Raw genomic sequence first — 20,917 nt, forward strand, 5'->3', positions numbered from 1 at the left:
CACTGAATAAACAAAAAATAAACTAAATTGGGAGGGAAAAAAATCAGAGTGTGTCAGCTGAAAGGATCTTTGTGAAAACAACTTTTCAGCTGAAAACAACTTTTTTTCAGCTGGAAAAAGTCGAAAAAATGTTGTTGTTTTTTCTTTTAGTCCTCCAGTAACAGAGGAGCCCAAAGAGCCAGTTGATCCAGCAGTTAGAGCCAAAGAGAACTGGCACAGACTCTACAACAAGGTCTTAGAACAACTCCGGGAGGTAAGTGCACCATTTACTCCCAGTCTCAGCTCTGACCGAGCCACACCCTTCCAGCCTCACTGCAACAGTCCACTCAACTTCCTGAGCTGTGTGCCTGATTCAGCTCCACCCAGTGATATCAAAAATACACCTCAGTTCCAGAGACTAAAGTGTCTACCAGGTCTTTGAAATATGTATGCGCTATGCATTATTTATGTGCAGAGGCAGGGTACATACACTAACTTCTTGAGTTCTGTTTTGATAGTGTTTTATGCAGACTTAATGTGTTTCATATTCTATAATTGATACCTTTTTGGCTTCCTTAAAAATAAAAATACTTGGCAGGGAGCAAACTTCATATTTTAGCCTGGGTGCAGCTCCACACCACTGCTTGACAAGAACTGCATGACCTAGCCAGACACATTAAGTTTTGCTTGGTCGGTTTTCACTTGCATATTTTATTTATATATTATGTTGCTGTTCATTGCGTTTGAATTCAGTTGTGCAGAGAAATAATCACTTGCTTCGATGTTTATGTTGATGTGTGTCGCGTTATGTTTTTGTACATTTGGCTTCCTTCCCTTCTCTTTATTTTGATTTTTTTGTTTGTTTGTGCCAACCCGCTTTGTTTTCTTTCCAGTTTCATGTCATTGCCATAGTGACACTCACATGCACTTTGCTCGGCCATCATTGGAGCATGCTGACAGGTAGGTACAGCCTGAACGTGTTGCTTGAAAGACAGAAGGAAATGCGTCCTGCTGCATATCTATATAAACAGGCACCTTCGCGTCGTTCATTCATTTTTCACAACAATTTGACCTTTTTTTGTTGTATCTTTCAAGAGCTGAGCAGTTTGTAGATGAGCCATAAAATAATTGGCTTTCCAGAAACACCTTTGAATTGAAAGTTTACATAAATAAGGGTACTTTGCATAGCTCCATAATCCATAGTTATTTATTGAATAAGTGGTTCTTTTGGTTCTAAATTCTGCTGCCTATAGAGTAAATGCCTTTGTAAATGCCATTATCTTTGTTTCACAGCTGTACAAAGAGCACTAACTCTGTAATTTTTACTGACCCACCCTCCTTCAAACAGTGATACAATAATGCAAAATGGGATGGGGTTTAAATGTGAAGAGTAGAGCACTTTCATAATCAGATAACTTTCATTATGGTGATGCAGCTGTATTCATGCAGCATATTAAAGGAAAAAAAAAACCCTGTAGGGACAAACTTCAGATGTCTTTTTTCTTCTTTGACATTCCTCCTCTTTCTCTCTCAGGCTCGAGGAGAGACGTCCAACTCGCTGTGGTTTGGTAAAGGAGGGTGAGTCGATTATGTTCTCTTACATGATGTTACATCAGACAGTGTTTCGGTTAGGTCAATTAATATATCAGCAATTTTACAAAGTACATGAGAAATTTGAAATATTATATAACTTTTTACAGGTAATAACTGTTTCCTTTCCTTTGAAATACCTAGACATTAAAGTGAAGCCACTCCATGACATTAACACAGTCTGAACCCTGAAATGTACAGTACATTGGCAAATATTGTTTATTTTTCCACAAAATTACCAAAAAATTATGCAGTAATAAAAATTACTAACAGAATAATTTGTCTCTTTTCCTGTAAATTTTCTTACACACTACCTAAATTTACTCATAATATAATTATTTCTTTGTTTCCTGACATGTTAGCCCTGTTATTCTAGTAAATTTACTCTTAAGTATTTGTAGGTTAATATATTTATTTTGTCATTTCAAGTAAAGTACATTAAAATTCAATTTAATTACTTGGGAAGTATGACAAAGTGTTACCTTAAATACAGTTAAAGTTATCCTCAGTTCATTGGTGAAAGAATCCTTTAGTGTTTTAGATTGACAATCCTTTTTTTAGCCCTGAAATGCTTTGTTCTGTTTTACTGAGGCTCATTCAGCTTGTGGCATTAAGCCAGTAAGCACTGAACAGCTCTGGGCTGCCCCGACTTGGCTGGCAGGTCGTTTGTAGATGAGGGAGACATCAGAGCTCAACTGAAGCTTCATGCTGAAGAAGTGCTAAGTTAGCCAAATAGAAACCCAGCAATTAAAGCTAGGTGTGTGGAGTGTCATGCCCACTATTTTATACAAAGCAGCCTCTGTAATTAAACTCCCCAGTCAAGTCCTTGAGAAGTCCTTGACTGGTTGAGGGACTGAGATAAATCCATCACCCTCTTTGTTCCAAATCTCAAATTTATAGTAAAGCATTTAGATGATAAAAATATAAATACTGATGAGTATATGCATAAAAATCTTACTGTTTATTGTTTAACTTACAGAATGGGAGGTGCACTATACAGTATTGACAGCATGCCCGACCTTCGCAAGAGAAAAGCCATTCCTCTAGTCAGAGATCTGGTGAGAACATCAACACACACGTGCACACACGTGGACACACACATATAATAAACCCCACACTAAGAAACATTTTTGTGTAGACACAATTGATTTCTGTCTACGATCTTTCCTCTGTCATTGATTTACTGTCTTTTATTTTGCGTTGTAGTTAGTTTTTCTTCCTCTGATCTTATGCATGATTGAACTTCTACTTTTCTACTTCACCTTTTTTTATAATCAAAAGTGAATTTACTCCACCTGTAGCCACTTTGATTGCTGTGTTTGATTTGCTGATAAATTAAAGGCTGCATAGCAGTAAATAAGAGTTTAGGAAACATACTTCTTCCCACAAAGATCATTTAGAGTCTGATAGCTCACTGTTTTAATATCCCTAACTTTGCTCACATCTGTTTTTGTCTCCTTCCACTCTGCTCCTGTGTTTAATCATTGCCTGATATCTTTAGGCGATGGTAAGTGTATTTTATTCATCAAAGAAATCAAATATTAGGATTGATGCAGTTGCTCCACACTTGCAAACATTTTTTTTGTTTGACGTCTCCTCCTCAGTCTCTGGTGCAGAACTCACGTAAAGCTGGAATCACCTCGGCCATGGCCTCCACTACTCTCGGCAATGAGGAGCTGGTAGGTTTTCCTCCACATGTTTCTTTGTCAGTTTTTTTTCAGGACCTTCAGAATTTAATAAATAGCTGGACTTAAACGTGTGTTTCTTTTCTCTGTGGCACTTGCAGAAGATTCATGTTTATAAAAAGACCCTGCAGGCTCTGATCTACCCCATCTCCTCCACTACACCACACAACTTTGAGGTGTGGACAGCTACCACTCCCACCTATTGCTATGAATGTGAGGGACTACTGTGGGGCATCGCACGTCAAGGCATGCGCTGCTCAGAGTGCGGTGTCAAATGCCACGAAAAGTGCCAGGATCTGCTCAATGCCGACTGTTTGCAGAGTAAGGCCACACAGATTTTGGCACTCATGCGGACAGGCATAAAACATACACATCTTTCTCATGCGCATCTGCACACACCCAAACTGTTTTAGCTCCTCCTGTGTATCCTTCTGCCCGATTGACATCCCATTATTCTTGTCCTCTATCCACTCTCACATTCTCCTCCCTCTTCCTTTCCAATTTATCTCCTGAGTAATGTGCTGTCATACCCCTGCCCTTTTTCGCTCTCCCTTCTACCCATAGGCTTTGTATCCATACTGCTTTGTCTAATTTAGTTTCACAAAAAGTGACTTATCCAGTTCCCATACTCATCTTAGAGTCAGTCTAGACGATGCATAATTCATTTCTTCTGAGTCCAAAGATTCTTGTAAGATCTTGATCCTGGAAACATGTGTTGATCTTTTTACAGTTACTTGACTATCTTGTTTTTCCAGAGTAGATCAATGGTTAAGTGGAGTCAGTCTCTGTCATTGTTTGAGGGAATTTAGGGGTTTGACTCCTGGCCAAGAAATGTCTTTCTAAATTGATCTGATGCTATCTTAACTTGGTGCCCAGTTTTAAGGAAATATATTGCAGTGAATCAGATATATTCCCTTCCCAATATATTCACTCTATCAGCTATTTGTTGTGCATCCCTTCATTCATTTTTTTCCCTGTCTATTCAGGAGCTGCAGAGAAGAGCTCCAAGCATGGCGCAGAGGACCGGACCCAGAACATCATCATGGTCCTAAAGGATCGCATGAAGATCAGAGAGAGGAATAAGCCAGAGATCTTTGAGCTAATCCAGGAAGTGTTTGCCCTCGACAAAGCAACGCATGCCATGCACATGAAACAGATCAAGCAAAGTGTGCTTGATGGGACCTCCAAATGGTCAGCAAAAATCAGCATCACAGGTACATTTGACTTTACATTTATATATTTATCTGGAATAATTGTTGAAGGATAGTGGGACACATGTTTGGAGATGTAAAGCCCATAGATGCAAGTTTGATTTTTATTTTCAAAAGCTGTTTTTTCTTTTTCTTTCTTTTGTAAGAGAGTTGAAAAGATGTTTATATACATGTACCTTTGTCTCTCGCCTCTCGCTCAGTGGTGTGTGCCCAGGGCCTTCAGGCTAAAGATAAAACAGGCTCCAGCGACCCTTATGTAACTGTTCAAGTTGGAAAAACCAAGAAGAGGACAAAGACTATCTATGGGAACCTCAACCCTGTCTGGGAAGAGAGCTTCCACTTGTGAGTCCACTAGAAAGCCTATTATAAAAGTTTCAAATGCAAATGATATCTTATTAAAAGTTGTTGAAAATTCAATTTTTATATTTTTATGTCTCTAAAGGCCCACGCAGTAGTTGTAGTGTATTTGCACTAATTTCCCCCGCCCTTTCTGTATTACAGTTGTCAACTTTTTATGTTTTCCACCCGTTTGTCCCCCTTCTTCATCCAGTGAATGCCACAACTCATCTGACCGCATCAAGGTCCGTGTGTGGGATGAAGACGATGACATCAAGTCTCGCGTGAAACAGAGGTTCAAACGTGAGAGCGATGACTTCCTGGGTCAAACCATCATCGAAGTCCGCACTCTGAGCGGGGAGATGGACGTCTGGTACAATCTAGGTGAGTTTTTGTGGGACAGGAGAAGAGGCTGAAAAGGGGATAGTGAGTTAGAGATGAATGAGAAGATCAACAAGGCAGTAAGAAATAACAGATAAGGAGAAATTTTAGCCAACTAAGGGGACATATCTTACTTTCTCGTGACAGACAAGAGAACAGACAAGTCTGCTGTGTCTGGAGCAATTCGGATGCACATAAGTGTGGAGATCAAAGGAGAGGAGACGGTGGCTCCTTACCATGTCCAGTACACCTGTCTGCATGAGGTCAGTCTGCACAGACATGTGGTGGAAATCCTATTATATTTTAATTATTTATTATATCAGATCCAGTCAGTTTACTTGTGGGTGTCACACAGTTTACACAGACATAAATGGGCACATTTAGGTCTAATACTATCATTTTATCCTGCTAATTGCTATTTAACAGCCAGCGATAATGTAAACATTTTTATAGCTTAGTACATAAAATCGCCCTTACTTCCTCTTTGTATGTGTTCAGCATTTGTTCCAGTACACAACTGAGGAGCAAAATGGCGGTGTGGTAAAGATTCCCGACGCCAAAGGAGATGATGCCTGGAAGGTGTACTTTGATGAAACGGCTCAGGAGATCGTTGATGAGTTTGCCATGAGATACGGAGTGGAGTCCATCTACCAGGCCATGACGTTAGTATCCCAAACAGAACCACGAGAGCCAAATTTAAATGTTTGAAATGTGAAGCGCTGACATGCTAATAAATGGTTTCATGAAGCACACAGTACAGCTAAATCTTGACCACACAGTGTATTTTCTTATTGTTCAATGCAGGAATATGAGATGAGATGAGAAGTAAATGTACTAAATCTTTGCCTTTTTACCACATCCACCCCACAGCCATTTTGCCTGCTTGTCATCGAAATACATGTGCCCAGGAGTGCCAGCCGTGATGAGCACACTACTTGCCAACATCAATGCTTACTACGCCCACACCACCCAGTCCTCCAACAATGTTTCAGCCTCAGACAGATTTGCTGCATCAAACTTTGGAGTGAGTCCCTGAAAGATTTTGTCCTTTCTTATATGTGACTATACGCACATGAGACACTTTATTAGGTACGCCTTGCTAGTACCAGTTTTGACATCATTTTGCCTTCAGAACTGCTTTAATTTGTCATGGCACAAATTCAGCAGTGTACTGGCAACATTCCTCAGAGATTTTGGTCCATACATAATAATGATGTTATCTGTTGACTGTGGAGGCCATCTGGGTGCAGCGAACTCATTATCATGTTAAGAAACCAGTTTGAGATGATTTTAGCTTTGCGACACGGTGCGCAGTTAGAAAAGGATGGATATGCTGAGCAACAGTACTTGGATAGACTGTGGTGTTTAAATGAAATTCAGTTGGCAGGAGGACCCCAGAATGTACCAAGAAAATATCACCCACACCATTACACCTCCACCAACAGCCCGAACCGTTGATAAAGGCAGGATGGATCCATGCTTTCATGTTGTTTACACCAAATTCTGAGATTACCATCTGAATGTTGCAGCAGAAATCAGGTCTCATCAGACCAGACAGTGTTTTTTCAACCTCTGATTGTCCAATTTTGGTTAGTTTGTGTGAACTGTAGTTTCAGTTTCCTGTCTGTAGCTGACATGAGAGCCACCCGATGTGATCTTCTGCTGCTGCAGCCCATCTGCTTCGAGGCTCAACATGTTGTGTTTTCAGAGATGCTTTACTGTGGAACATTTGTTTATTTGAGTCACTGTGGCCTTCCTATCAACTCAAAGCAGTCTGCTCATTCCCCTCCAACCTCTGGGATCAGTAAGGCGTTTTCATTCAGAAAACTGCTTCTCACCAGATATTTTCCCGTTTTTATACCATTCTCTGTAAACCCTGGAGATGGTTGTGTGGGAAAATCCCAGTAGTATTGGCTGATTAGATATTTGCATTAACGAGCAGTTGAACAGGTGTACCTAACAAAGTGGCCAGTGAGTGTATAGTGTAAGAGGAATTATATGATAATTTAAAAGTCCTATGAGAAATAAGATAACATCTTACACCCTAAAAAGGGACGTTAAATGTGTCGCTGCCTACTTTGTTGTTGTAACTTGTAATGAGCTGAACATCATCAGATCCATCTTAACTTTGTTTAGTCAAATGGTTACAAATAATCCTCCAGTCGTGTTACGTTTTTGCATTTTTTTTGTAGAAGGAGAGGTTTGTCAAACTGCTGGATCAGCTGCACAACTCCCTGAGAATTGACTTGTCCATGTATCGGGTAATTACTTCTCTTATTTCTTTTAGAAAATGTGCTGAACAATTTCATTCTTAATTACACGCAGCTTACATAGTATCACAAGTGTTCCTGTTTGTCAGTCTCTTGCTCCCGAGTGCATGCATCGTTTAAATAAGAAATAGCATGCTTTTAAGCTACTTTGACATGTTATATTTTTAAATTTGCTCTGTTTGTGTTTTTAGAATAACTTCCCTGCCAGCAGTCCTGAAAGACTGCAAGACCTCAAGTCTACTGTTGACCTTTTGACTAGTATCACTTTTTTTAGGATGAAGGTAAGAATTTTCTTTGCTTTTCTTTTTTCTTTCCTCTTTTTTCCTTCTAAACACAGTATAAATGTCAGTACTTTCTAGAAGCAGCCTGAGGCACAAACTGAGAATCAGCCTCATCAGCATAACCCTACATAAACTTAAGCTATTAGCATGAAGCACTGTAATATGTGTGCGTGCGCTCATTTTTGTGTGGCTGCTACTGTACACGGGTGCCATTTATGCAGCTCAGTGAGTTTACGGTTAAATTCCCAGTGAGAAAACCCTCCTGATGACGCTGTGTGTGCCTGGTAAATGCTTTGAGGTGTTTTCAGTTCAGCAATATGCTCTGTAATATTTGTTTTCAGGTCCAGGAGCTGCAGAGTCCCCCAAGGGCAAGTCAGGTGGTTAAGGATTGTGTAAAAGCCTGTCTCAACTCCACCTACGAATACATTTTCAACAACTGCCATGACCTCTACAACAGGGAATATCAGACAGACCCTGTGAGTGTGCCTCTGTTTTTGCGTACAGACGCTGCTGTTGCAGTTTTAAGGCCTTTACAGTGAAAGAAACCTTTCTCATTTCAGTCAAAAGCTGTCCCTCCAGATGAGCAGGGTCCCAGCATCAAGAACCTGGACTTCTGGTCAAAACTCATCACCCTTATTGTGTCCATCATAGAGGAGGACAAAAACTCGTACACTCCTTGCCTTAATCAGTGAGTGTGTGCTTATTAGATTTGTCTGACTCTACGTAGTTATTATACACAGGCAATGCTGAAATATCAAGGCTAGTCTATGAAAGGCAGTCAACACGATGCATAATTCTTTTCTTCTGAGTCCAAAGATTCTTGTAAGGACTGACTAGTCTATGAAAGGCTTTATTATTTAAAAAAAAAAGTGAGACAGTAGAATATGGGTGGTGGGTGTGATGGAACAAAAAGGGAAACAGAAATTGTTATGAGACACAAATAGCATCCTTTCAGCACAAAATTCAAAGAGAGCACAATATCTAAGAAATCAAACAGCTGTACAGTATCAACTCTATTATGTAACTGTGCTTGCAGCAGTCCCTTAGTTTATGTTCATAAAATAACTCCTGCAGCTTTGTGGTTGTGTATTTTTAATATTTTAGTAGAAATTTAAATAAACACATAGCTTTTTTTGGGAGGAAGAAAACTGAGAATAATAGTATCTTGATAATTTCATATTCTCTCTGTGGTGGATTTCTCTCTGCTGGCAGCTGAAAACATGCTGTGAAAGCACTGATGGAGTTACACAAGAAAGAGCCTGGGCTGTCTTGTTAAATAATACAGCACCATTACTGAATATGGAGCTGGATTTAGTCCTGAGCACTGTGATGTCTCCTTCAGGTTTCCCCAGGAACTCAATGTGGGCAAGATCAGCGCTGAAGTCATGTGGAACATGTTTGCACAAGATATGAAATACGCTATGGAGGGTAAGTGTTCAGGGTGATGAGATGGGAGTGATGGGCTTTTTTTATTTTGGAAATTTTGCGTGTAATTTTCTTCACCCGTTCTTCCACTTTGATATTCAGAGCATGAGAAGCATCGCCTGTGCAAAAGTGCAGATTATATGAATTTGCACTTCAAGGTGAAGTGGCTCTATAATGAGTACTGCAAAGACCTTCCCACTTTCCAGAAGCACGTACCTGAATATCCAGCGTGAGTATTTTTTTATAGCACCGCACGCTTTTCCTGAAACATTTACCGCCGTGGCATAAAGATTTATGTTGCCCTTTGTCATTCTGTGTTGTGCAGCTGGTTTGAGCCATTTGTCATCATGTGGTTGGACGAGAATGAGGAAGTGTCCAGAGATTTTCTCCACGGGGCTCTCGAGAGGGACAAAAAAGATGGGGTAACTGTTTTCAGACATGATCTTAGGTTATGTAAAATCAGATTTTCAGGTGTTGCTGTAGTTAAATCCTCATATGTATCTGTTTTAAATACTGACATATGCATAAAACCTCATAAGATTACACCCAAAATGTCAAACATTATGAGATGCAGTTTTATGCCTGCCTTATTTCCCATTTTAAGGAATAGTTAAACTTTTTGGGAACTACAAAATTATGGAGAAAAATGTTGAACAATCACATTCTGTTGAGACAGCAGCTGAATACATAGTGAAAACTTAAATGAGGCCCATCACCTGAAGGCAAATCCCCCCGAAAAATGTATTCATGCAATTTTCATGCAAATTCTGGAATTTCTCATCATCTCTCCGACTCAGTGCATCCCAAACTAAGAAGAAAGGGTTGAATGCCTCAAGGGAGTCAATAATGGCTCGATACTGACTCAATACCAAAGTGAAAAAATGCCTCACTGCGGAACAGAGCACCAGTCAGTGCACACATACACACACACACACATATAAGTACCATGCACCATCTCACACTCTCAGTCTCGCTCACACCAAAAAGTCGATACAAAGCAGCTGAAGAGTCTCCCAGCTCATATGTCAGGGATCCTTTGGGTCCAATTACTGTCACCAGAGGCGGCTTCTGCTTTCCTGTGTCAGCAAAAAAACGATCCCCAGGCTCCGGCGCTTACCATAACATTATTCACTTCTTGGCTAATGGCCGGGCTGTTAATGAGGGACTTGTTTCCCATCATGCCCCTCTGATCGCCTTGATCACCCTGATCCAAAAGATTTTAGAAGAACTTCTTTTAAATGCAGTCACAGGAAGCTGAAGAGGGGTCAGCTCCATTGTTCCAGATGTGAATTTCTCCCGTTGGTGGCCATCAGGGGAATCGAGCCCTGTCTGTGTTAGTGTCAGTGCTCAGATCGATGTGCTGTACCGCTTGCTTCTAATACTTCTCCTGCTCTTTCTTGTTGATCAACAGTTCCAGGTAACGTCAGAGCATGCTCTGTTCTCCTGCTCAGTGGTGGACGTGTTCTCTCAGCTCAATCAGAGCTTTGAAATCATCCGTAAACTGGAGTGTCCCGACCCTCAGATCGTTGGAAACTACATGAAGAGATTCGCTAAGGTGACTTTCACCGACTAAATCTCTCACAGAGTGTTTCCCCACTGTCATATATGTCTAACTATTACTATTTTATTTTTTTAGACGATTGGCAATGTCCTGCTGTCTTATGCTGACATCATAGCAAAAGACTTTCCAAATCATGTCAAGAAAGAGAAAGTGGTAAGCGTGGAAAAAGTGTGGAGCTTGAACTGCATTTTATGTTCTACACTGATTGCTGTAAATGGTCAAGTTGATTAATTTGAACATAATAAACTGTTCCTCAGTGTAATAGCTGTGCCCAGGTTGCAGCTCTCAAAGTGAATTAGGGCTGTGTAATTAGCTGAATGTGATATAAGGTTGGGGAAACGTGGGCTGCACTCCCAGAGAGACTAGGAACCCCCGGAGGTGCACTAATTACTGAAAACTCTTGCCTCTGCTACTCTGCATCACCAAGAGTGCTTTCACAGACAAGGCAATAAAAAAGTTGAGGACTAACCTTGATTGATTACAATAAAAAGCCAGGAGCAGACAGAGGACGGGGATGGAGAGAGGGGGTGAAAGAGACAAAAGTGTGTGTAATGATTTTTCTCCTTCTCCCGTCAGCCATGTATCATAATCAATAACATCCAGCAGCTCAGAGTTCAGCTGGAGAAGATGTTTGAGGCCATGGGAGGCAAAGATGTGAGTTTCCAAACAGTCTGTTTTCATTTTGGTTGTTCTCATGTGACCCGGCTGTTGCACTCAACACATCTGTTTTCATCCAGCTCAATGTGGAGGCCAGCGACTTCCTGAAAGAGCTGCAGAACAAACTGAATAGCGTCATGGATGACCTCAGCCGCATCTTTGCAGTCAGGTGTGTGCGTCTGTTTGTCACAATGAAACCACAGCTGCTTTAACACACACTTAGAAAAATATTTGTGGCCCAAAAAAGCTGATTTTAAGTAATTGAATTGCTGCAAAATCTTTCATGTGATCTTGTTACATAAGTACAAAATGTTAAATTTTATGAAATCTAGTCAAATGAACTGTACTTGGTTGGTATACAGTCGGTTTATACCAAGTATATTTTCCTTAATGATTAATAATCTGAATAAATAATCTTTAGATTTTCTTTATTTCAGTTACATTTCATTCAAAATTATTCCATCATGTTCATGAGGGCAAAGAATAATTTTTTGAGTCCATTTCATTTGAATATTTCCATACGATGTTATAGTTTCCAGCCGCAGATCGAGGATAACGTGAGGCAAATGGGGGACATCCTAGCCCAGGTCAAAGGTCAGACTGTCCCAGCAAATGGCAGCGTAGTGCAGGAAGCTGACAATGTCCTGCAACCCATCATGGACTTCCTGGACAGCAAGTAAGTCTCCGCATGGACTATCAATAAAGTTTAAAAAAACAACTTAAATTTGTCTCAAGAGTTGGCATCAAATGTTGAGATTTCTTGACCTTACCTAGAAAATCAGAAAAAATTACTTTTTATTGATTTTTTTAATATATATGGCCACATATATATGGCCACATGAAAAATTCCAATATTTTGCACAATAAGTCTTTCATAGAAAAAAAGGATTGCTATTAAACCCCCCCCAGAAAAGTTTTGCTCCAAGTCCAGCAATGCCACTGCTAACAAAAAAAAAAAAAGAGAGATCACTTTTATTTTGAAAAACCCTCGCCAAATGCCCCAAACAAGGGTCATGTCTATTTTTTCCCTGTGGCTGTATCTGATGATCAAAATGAATAAAAAGAAATGACACCCATGACTGAAAACATGTTTTAAGCTGCTTTTGTGTGTGTTGAGAGATTCTGTGTTCTTTGTGTTTTAGCTTATCACTGTTTGCTAAGATCTGTGAGAAGACGGTCCTGAAGAGAGTGCTGAAGGAGCTGTGGAAGCTGGTGATGAACACGATGGAAAAAACAATCGTGCTTCCGACACTTACTGACCAGACGGTACGTGTTTTAAAAAAAGACAGCCCCCCCACCCTGGATATTTTCACCCTTTTCTTCTTTAGTGTTTTTCTTTGCTGCGTTACCCTGGATTTGTACATTAACCCATCTATCCTGCCGTTTCCCCATTCTCGCTCTTGTTCTTGTTCATCCTTTCATAGGTGATTGTAAGTATATGTGCAGCCTTTTTAAGCATGAAGAAACACTCTTCTTTTTTCAAACAGGGATCTTAACTTCACTCTTCATAGCCTTTGTCACTTTTTTCTATGTGGATACAGTGCATCAGTTCAAAAACTCAGTTCAGATGGCAGCACAGTGCACCAGAGGCAGCGTTACGTGACAATGAGTCCCTGCAGTACTGTTGACTGCACACTTAAGCACTTAAACTATAATCCTCCTTGCTGTTGAGAACTTTCCAAAGATGTAACCTTTTTGCTTTGTTTGTTTAGAAGGTAATTTTCACTCAAATCAACGTTACTAAAGTGCATAAACCAGCATAAAATTTGGAGTTTGCTCACCTGTCACCTTGCAAATCTTCCTCACTAGCACATCTCAGAAAACTCCACTTGTTTCTTTTATCCGCTCACTCTGCGCCACCTGGTCTTTGTGTCTCTCCTCGACAGGGCACTCAGATGATCTTCAATGCTGCAAAGGAGTTGGGACAGCTTTCCAAGCTGAAGGTGATTAAAAATAGATGAGTGGAACAACAACATGTCTAAGAAATTGCGTTTATCGAATGTCAGCAGTACAGAATGACTCCTCTCTCCCTGTCCTGCAGGAACACATGGGCCGAGAGGAGGCCAAGGCTCTGACTCCTAAGCAGTGTGCGGTAATAGAGCTAGCGCTGGACACCATTAAGGTATGAGGAGGTGATCACATGTTTTTTTAGGCGGAACATATTTAGAATCTCCCTACTTACTATGGACACTGTGATCATGTCCATAGTAGTAAAGACTTGTCTTTAAATCAAAAATAGAAAAAAGAAGTATTCTCCATTCTTAATCAACCCACCTTAAATGTGACTCTCAATCACTGTTGCATCTGCCAGGTTTGACGCACATTTAGAGATCTTTGAATTACTTCTTCATTGCTCACAGACTGACAGCCGTGATGCATGCTACAAGGCAGTTTAGTCGCACTCGCTCACATTACACGCTCCGCTTAGAGCTCGCTGTGTCTGCCGTCTATCTGCCATTCAGTTATCCTCAATACGCGTGTCATGTCACATCTGTTACACAGCAATACTTCCACGCTGGCGGTGTTGGCCTGAAGAAAACATTTCTGGAAAAGAGTCCGGATCTGCAGTCTCTGCGCTACGCCCTGTCTCTGTACACGCAGGCCACAGACAAGCTCATCAGGAAGTTTGTCCTCTCGCAGAACGCTCAGGGTACGACTTCAATCTGAGTCACACACACACGGTCACAAGGTAGCTTCAAACAATTTCACACAAATAAGCTTTCAGATGTTCTCAAAGCGCTCAACTGCTTATTCTTTGTTACTGTGGTTTATGGAATTAAACAGGATTATGGGATTAAAAAGAATGACTTGCTTACAGTACAGAAAATGCTTAATTCACTGGTTGAGTGAGTTATGGAAGAAAAACTGCAAATTACTCTTTGCCTTTGCTTGTTTTAGATACAAAGTATATAAGTTTAAAAGTCTACAGATGGTTTGTAGGTCAGAGACATGTTTCTGGACACCTTGCTGAGGGATACCTAATCCTTTAGGTGTCAGACACATCAGGCAGTACCACTTCTATAAACTGTTGGGTTGGAAAATGATATTCATGTGCAGATGAACTTGTGTGAGCTTGTTCTTTTAATACTAACTTCCTTTCATTTCCCCTCAGTCCATGGAGGAAAAGGGATCAGGTGCACAGCGAACGAAGACACACCACCAGAAAAAGGTACAAGTCTGCAGTGTTATGTAACGTCTGCATGTCCCCCAGGGCAAACCCGCAGCACTCAAGCTTCTGCTCAGATACATTTGTGATCAAACTGTCAGGAACCCTAGATAACCTGACTGCGAGCAGTGTTCGCTTTGGGCACAGCTCAGATCTCACTCTGCTCTCTCTCTTCTTTTTAGCTCTTTTCTTGATTAAAGTACATGCCCAGTTATGAAAGATGAAGCCTGCCACATTACAGTATGCATACCCTGCGTGCTGCATGAGACACAGAAACATGATATTTAAGCCATGTCGTGGTAGCTAATTAAAAGCAGTGTTTGTCCAGTCTGTGTTTTAGTTTCCTTTCATATTAATCTCCTTTTTTCTTTTTTGTTCAGAGTTTGTAGTATCTTTAACAAATTAAGATTTCTTACTGCATTAGAGTTTGCCATTTTCTTTGCATTACAGCTCGCATAAAAGCCGCTTTACCCGGCCACCAGATTATCTCAGAGAACTCGTGCCTGCATGCGCACATTCGCACGTGCGTGTAACATCTGCATGTTTAAATATAGTTCACAGCCTGCTGATACATCACAATTCTTGAAGTCATATATCTCAACTGTGCTACATCAGGGTCTGCAGAAAACACAAGTTCACAGCCATGGAAAGATAAACTAGGGGCACAGCAAACACAGTTGCCTGTCATCCACTAACGGAGCGTGTCTTTGCAGCGTCTGGAGTGGATGCAGTCGGTGAGGTGGTCATGAATGTGGACATTTTACCCCAGCCTAATGGAGAACACAAGATCAGTGTGAAAGGTAAAAATAGCAGAGCAGCTTTTGCTGCTGTGTCTTCTGTCACCTTCTTTTGTTTTTTCACTTAAAGCTATTCAGTCGGCAGAAATGTGAAGAAGGCATGAAAAACAAACAGCCCCTCCCACCAGGCTAGCACAGCCATCTGCATCATGGCCGCTAAAAGTGACTTGATGCCGACCTATCGCACAGAATTCAAACCCTGCTCTTTCAGGTGGAAGTTGCTCAAATGCTCAAAGCAGGGGTGTCAAATATAAGGTCTAGGGGCCAGAATCGGCCAGGCAAAGACTCCAGTGTGACTCACTGGATAGCTTTGGAAAATATGGAGGCCATACATTTGGAACTTTTAACTGTATTTTCACAATTTGTACAGATTTGGCTACTGATCAAGCCTTTGCCTATGGTGATTCATGCTACATCAAGGTAAATAACTAATAGATAAAAAATTAAATGATATAAAAGTACCTGTTTTTTTACTATCTGCTACAGACATTTTTTCACAGTGAGTGTTTGAAAATAAAGGGCAAATCTTTCTGTTCAATTGGGCAATTTTACAGATCTCTTTTTTTACAAATTCAGCCTGAAGAGTCATGCTGATAGATTTCTTTCATTCATTACAGCAGCATTTCTTTATCATGTAGAAAAAAGAAACACATAGAACTGTTGAAACTGCACTTCTTTTTCTTATATCAAGATGTCTCAGGGGTGTGTAGTTAAACTTGTTTACACTGACAGAAAGGGGAACCGGCCCATTTACCATCAAAGTGGCCTGTATGTGGCCCACAGCATAAAATGCACTGCTGTGTACAAAAAAAGCAAAAGCCAAATGTGATTTTATTCTGCTCACTCTCACCTCTCATGCTCCCACCACTTCCACAGAATGCACATTACAGTCAACAGTCTGACCCTATGGGATGAATTCTCAGTGCAAAAGCCTATGAGTTAAAAAACAAACAAACAAAAAAACAGACAAGCATGCTCCTGAATGCACCCCTGCCCTGATCTGTCACCTTCAGATTTAGAGAGAGTGGACTTTGATGTCTGCTGTTTGGTCTCGGGGTCCTAGCCCAAGAATCGGCTCTCATCACCTGTGTTGATCATTGACACAGAAGCTGATGTTTCCTCTCACTGAGGTCCACAGCAAAACAGAGTGTAAACAGAATTTGTACAATAGCAATATGAGAATAACAGCTGCTCTATAAGCAGTCCGGAGGTGCACGAGGAGAGGTCCTTAAAGGGGACTAAAGTTACTGGACTCTTTGGTTGTATTTTCCACTGCTGTTTTGGTCTCCTGTATTTTATAAAGTCTGAAAGCAGACCCACAGGAGTCTTAATTTCCTCTCAGACCAATTTAATCATGCTGAAAGTTTGTTATGGATTTATTACTCATGTTGCCTACCCTGGCTTTCTGTCTCCAGTGGTCGCTGCTAATGACCTGAAATGGAAAGCACAGGGCTTCAGGCCTTTCGTCGAAGTCTACATCATCGGCCCTCACCTGAGTGACAAGAAGAGGAAATTTGCCACCAAGTCCAAGAACAACAGCTGGTCGCCAAAGTTCAATGAGAGCTTCCAGTAGTGAGTGTCCACTCAGTGTGATTTGCAGCACCAGCTGATCCAGAACAGACAAGCTGACCTTTATCGTGTGTTTTCTGTCTCGTTCCAGCTCGCTGGGCACTGAGGTCGGGCCGGAGAGCTACGAGCTGCAAGTGTGCGTGAAGGACTACTGCTTCGCCAGAGAGGACCGCACCGTGGGCATGGCCGTGCTGCAGGTGAAGGACATAGCCAACAAAGGCAGCGTCACCTGCTGGATGCCGCTGGGCAGACGCGTCCACATGGACGAGACGGGCCTGACGGTGCTGCGCATCCTCTCTCAGCGCAACAACGACGACGTGGCGAAAGAGTTCGTCAAACTCAAGTCAGACCAGCGTTCGGCCGAAGAGGGCCGCAGCTGAGGCGAGGAAGAGGAGAGCGAGAGAGCACGTGTGCACAGAGACGTACCTGACCGGCAAAGTGTTACGCACACATACTACTCACACCTGCATAGTTAGACAACCACGTGCAATACACAAGCACACACATAAAAATGCTCAGTTGTACATATCTCGCTTACATTATGCAACATTTACATCGCAATGTTATCAATGCAAACATGCAGGAATATGTTTATATGAATCTCATTAGTCATTTCCCCCAAAAACTCCACTGAAGCCTCACATCCCCATCCCTCACTCACTCTTTCCTGCCACACGACGCCTTTTATACGCCGCGCATTTAGATGTGAGATAACGCTCAATGCATCGACAAGTCCATGTGAATAGGTTGAGAATGACCACTTTGCACTTTGCTCCTCTGCATAGCTACGTTCCATTCAGCTTGTCCGTGCGTCCGTCTGCTTGCCTGCCTGACTGTGTGTCGTTCTTCCAGTCCGTTTCCCCGACCCTCGTTGTTTTGCTCTTTGTAGGCTTCCCACGATGTGACGTATTGTGTAATTTGGAGTTCAGACACAGATCTAAGATCAGCCCTCCTTCCCCTCAAAAACAGAGAAACAAACAAAAAAAAAACACACTACACTGACCCTGGATCATCTGACATCCAAGGTCAACATCACTGCTAGTCCTGTAATGTAATCTCCTGCATGTTGACCCCCAGGAACACTGTGATTATACCGTTCCCACTCCCATGTTAAAGATGGGTACCTCCAATATGTTGTCTGTGTGAGCATGGTGCATTTAACCCCGGTACGGTAAGGTTTTTATAAAATGTGACATGACTAAGCATTGTCATCGTGGAGAAGACACACCACCAGTGGATCCATGACGTGCCATGACGTGTGACGTGCCGTTAGGGGCAAAAGCCGCGGCCACACACAATGTGCAGTTTTTAAAATGTTTCTTGTTGCTTCACGTCACGACAAAACGGAGCAATACCCCGACGTCTTACCTTCCCCTCCCCCCTGAAGAGTGCACATTAATTTTTTTAAAAAAGGGCTACAGGATGGGTGGACTGGGATGTCACTTCGTGCACTAACTCATGCTGTCCGTGCTTCTGTTGCCCGCCTGCTTGTTCTGCCATTTAAACCTTGAAGTGTCACTGTGGAGGAACTCGAAACAAATAAAAAGGACACGTGGTGCCGAACAACCGCTCGGTGGAACACTTTCCTCCCGATCGCCTGCACACGCATCTGAACACATCTGTTCAAGGCAATAGTGGTTTGTTTCACCAACAAAGCTGGTGAAAACGCTTTTTGTTAATGTATGCGTGAAGGGGTGTGTGTTTGTGAGAGTGTGTGTGTGTGTGTGTGTGCCTGTGTGGGCTGATAGTCACACCTGCAAAATGGGCTGTGAGATTGTGAGCAATACATTATACCTACACACCCAAAACGTATGCGCTGTCAATAACTAACAGAAGCACCAACTGCACACTCTGCATGAAAGGAATGGGAAAGTTATGATCACGTGGTTTTTGTAACTCACTGAAATATTTTATTTGTGGACTCATAAAGTTCCCATTCCTGTTGGAAGTGTGTAATCTCTTTCTCACACGTTTTGGATAAGAAACAAGGAACGTGTTTTACTTTTGAATTACTGCTTTGCCTTCAGTAGGACCAAATTTGCACGAAGCAGAGCTCATGTTTTCTTTTTCTTTTTTTATTCAAAGAATGAAGCCATCAGAGTCACCGCCAAGCATTTATGGTGTACGATTGTCACTTTCAGTCATGTGAAAAGGTGAGCAAACGCTTGCGGTCGCCGTCCGGCTCGTCTTGTAGTCTCTTTGTAAAACTGAGTGATGTCAGTGACGCCGGGTAGGTTTTTGTTTTAACCCGGGCGTCACTGCTGGCCCTGTCACATGTTGTCTTCACTTAACTGTTCAAAAACTACCAAAAACTAATCGTCTGAATGTTATTCACTCTCAGCAGAGCCTTCTTTCTCCGATCGTCGGGGTAGTTCATCCCTAAAAGCACGTCTTTCTTGGGGAGACCAAATCATGCCTCTGATTTAGGCCATTAAATTTCACCTGAGTCATAAAAATGACTTGATCGTGCTTGATTTTGCTGTTGCTGCCCAACATTAAAAGGGGAACTCCACTGATTTTTACTGTTACACATGCAAAAAAATAAAAATAAAAATCTTGCACAGAAAAATCTTTGCTTATTTAAAAAGAGGGAGAGGTGGGAGAGTCAGACCTGCTTAGTCCTGTCTGCTTGTGGCTTAAAGCTCCGCAGAGGGGGGAGATAACTGAAAAACAAATAACTAACCCAGACTGCATTGTGGGTAATGCAGTCCCTGAGGAAGAAGACTATATGGACAACATCTCCAAGCACTACCTTTTTCCCCCTCTCTTTTGTTTGTTTTTAGCTGCACACAAATCAGCTGAGTGCTCCTTTAAACACATTTAAACTTTTTTGGGGGGTTGCCGTTGGTAACCCCAGGGCTCAAGTCAAAAACTTGACATGTCAGGTTGTAGCTGAAAAAAAAAAAAAGCAACAATAAATAAGTGATGACCCGGCCCGAGGCTTGTTGGCTGCCTGGTTCACATCTGTATGTGTGTACACATATACAGACACCACCACACACATACGCACTGATGACACACACACACACACACACACAGACCTCTGCTCAAGCACAAAAGGGCACATGTAAGATGACACACATGCATGCATGCACGCTGACACACCTCCGCGGAGACCAACGATGGCGCCCTGTGAATAGAATCAACTCCAGTTGCATGATGGGAAACTTTATTCTGCCAGCACGTGTCTCTTTGATGTTACTTGCTGTTTTGTTTTGGGGGGATTTTCTCCTTCTTCCCTGTTTTTACTTTCAAAGCTATGTAACGACAGCTCATCTGTGTTTTCTGTTGTTTCCAAAAGGCTTGTGAATACGTCATCTGTAACCAATACGAATGTAGTGAACACAGAACTCGCATGAGAGAATTATTTTCTACCGAGGATGTTTCTAATTTGTTTCTTATCATTATCGATTGTTCTTTAATGAGGATGAAGTGGAACTGGAATGCAGCCTGATTGTGATCTGCTTCCTATTAAAAGGACATTTGTGTCACAACCCAACCGTCTCTCTGAGAATCGCATCACTGCCTCTGAGTCGAAGCAGAAACAGTCATTTTTATTCTTACTTTGGGATACAAGTGAGACCTAATCCAAGTTTCTAATGTGAGTCTTTGAACACATGACACAAAACTCTCAGCTGGAGCAACTGACTTCTCTGTTCTATGTGTGACCTCTGACCTCTATATGGAGCAAAAGAGGGGATCACACATGACACAAGTTTCAGCTGCCTCTCCACTGTGAAGAGTGAGGAAAGACAGGTGATCATTTCAAACTTAGGCTTTATACATGTTGTACTCTAAGCCCAGAGATTAGTATATTGTGGGCGGCACAGTTGTTAGCACTGTCACCTCATAGCGACAAGGTCCAAGAGTTTGCATGTTGTTCTTGTGTCTGCACGGCTACTCCTCTTCCTCCCACAGTCCAAAGACGTGTGTTTAGGCTGACTGGTGATTTAAGTTGGCCAACCAGAAAATTCAAATTTAATTTTATTTATACAGCACCAAATCACAA

General features: G+C 41.7%; 1 protein-coding gene across 1 annotated transcript in view; it reads left to right on the plus strand.

Moving 5' to 3' along the window:
- Positions 1–20,407, plus strand: part of LOC100707952 (protein unc-13 homolog A) — a 34,048-nt gene extending 13,641 nt beyond the window's left edge. The window contains exons 11-42 of the mRNA XM_019348217.2: positions 151–253; positions 1,514–1,557; positions 2,549–2,627; positions 3,071–3,076; positions 3,174–3,248; positions 3,356–3,575; positions 4,241–4,468; positions 4,666–4,807; positions 5,016–5,185; positions 5,330–5,445; positions 5,681–5,844; positions 6,053–6,206; positions 7,375–7,443; positions 7,644–7,733; positions 8,075–8,209; positions 8,294–8,421; positions 9,076–9,161; positions 9,261–9,387; positions 9,484–9,580; positions 10,570–10,713; positions 10,795–10,872; positions 11,296–11,373; positions 11,457–11,545; positions 11,909–12,052; positions 12,519–12,642; positions 13,263–13,319; positions 13,418–13,498; positions 13,879–14,026; positions 14,489–14,545; positions 15,256–15,342; positions 16,755–16,911; positions 17,000–20,407. Coding sequence (XP_019203762.1) covers positions 151–253; positions 1,514–1,557; positions 2,549–2,627; positions 3,071–3,076; positions 3,174–3,248; positions 3,356–3,575; positions 4,241–4,468; positions 4,666–4,807; positions 5,016–5,185; positions 5,330–5,445; positions 5,681–5,844; positions 6,053–6,206; positions 7,375–7,443; positions 7,644–7,733; positions 8,075–8,209; positions 8,294–8,421; positions 9,076–9,161; positions 9,261–9,387; positions 9,484–9,580; positions 10,570–10,713; positions 10,795–10,872; positions 11,296–11,373; positions 11,457–11,545; positions 11,909–12,052; positions 12,519–12,642; positions 13,263–13,319; positions 13,418–13,498; positions 13,879–14,026; positions 14,489–14,545; positions 15,256–15,342; positions 16,755–16,911; positions 17,000–17,288 — 3,766 coding nt within the window. The 3' untranslated portion in view covers positions 17,289–20,407. The remainder of the gene's footprint in view (positions 1–150; positions 254–1,513; positions 1,558–2,548; positions 2,628–3,070; positions 3,077–3,173; positions 3,249–3,355; positions 3,576–4,240; positions 4,469–4,665; positions 4,808–5,015; positions 5,186–5,329; positions 5,446–5,680; positions 5,845–6,052; positions 6,207–7,374; positions 7,444–7,643; positions 7,734–8,074; positions 8,210–8,293; positions 8,422–9,075; positions 9,162–9,260; positions 9,388–9,483; positions 9,581–10,569; positions 10,714–10,794; positions 10,873–11,295; positions 11,374–11,456; positions 11,546–11,908; positions 12,053–12,518; positions 12,643–13,262; positions 13,320–13,417; positions 13,499–13,878; positions 14,027–14,488; positions 14,546–15,255; positions 15,343–16,754; positions 16,912–16,999) is intronic.
- Positions 20,408–20,917: the final 510 nt, after the last annotated feature.

This window comes from Oreochromis niloticus, linkage group LG18, assembly GCF_001858045.2.
Source record: "Oreochromis niloticus isolate F11D_XX linkage group LG18, O_niloticus_UMD_NMBU, whole genome shotgun sequence".
In the NCBI taxonomy this organism is placed as follows: Eukaryota; Metazoa; Chordata; class Actinopteri; order Cichliformes; family Cichlidae; genus Oreochromis; species Oreochromis niloticus.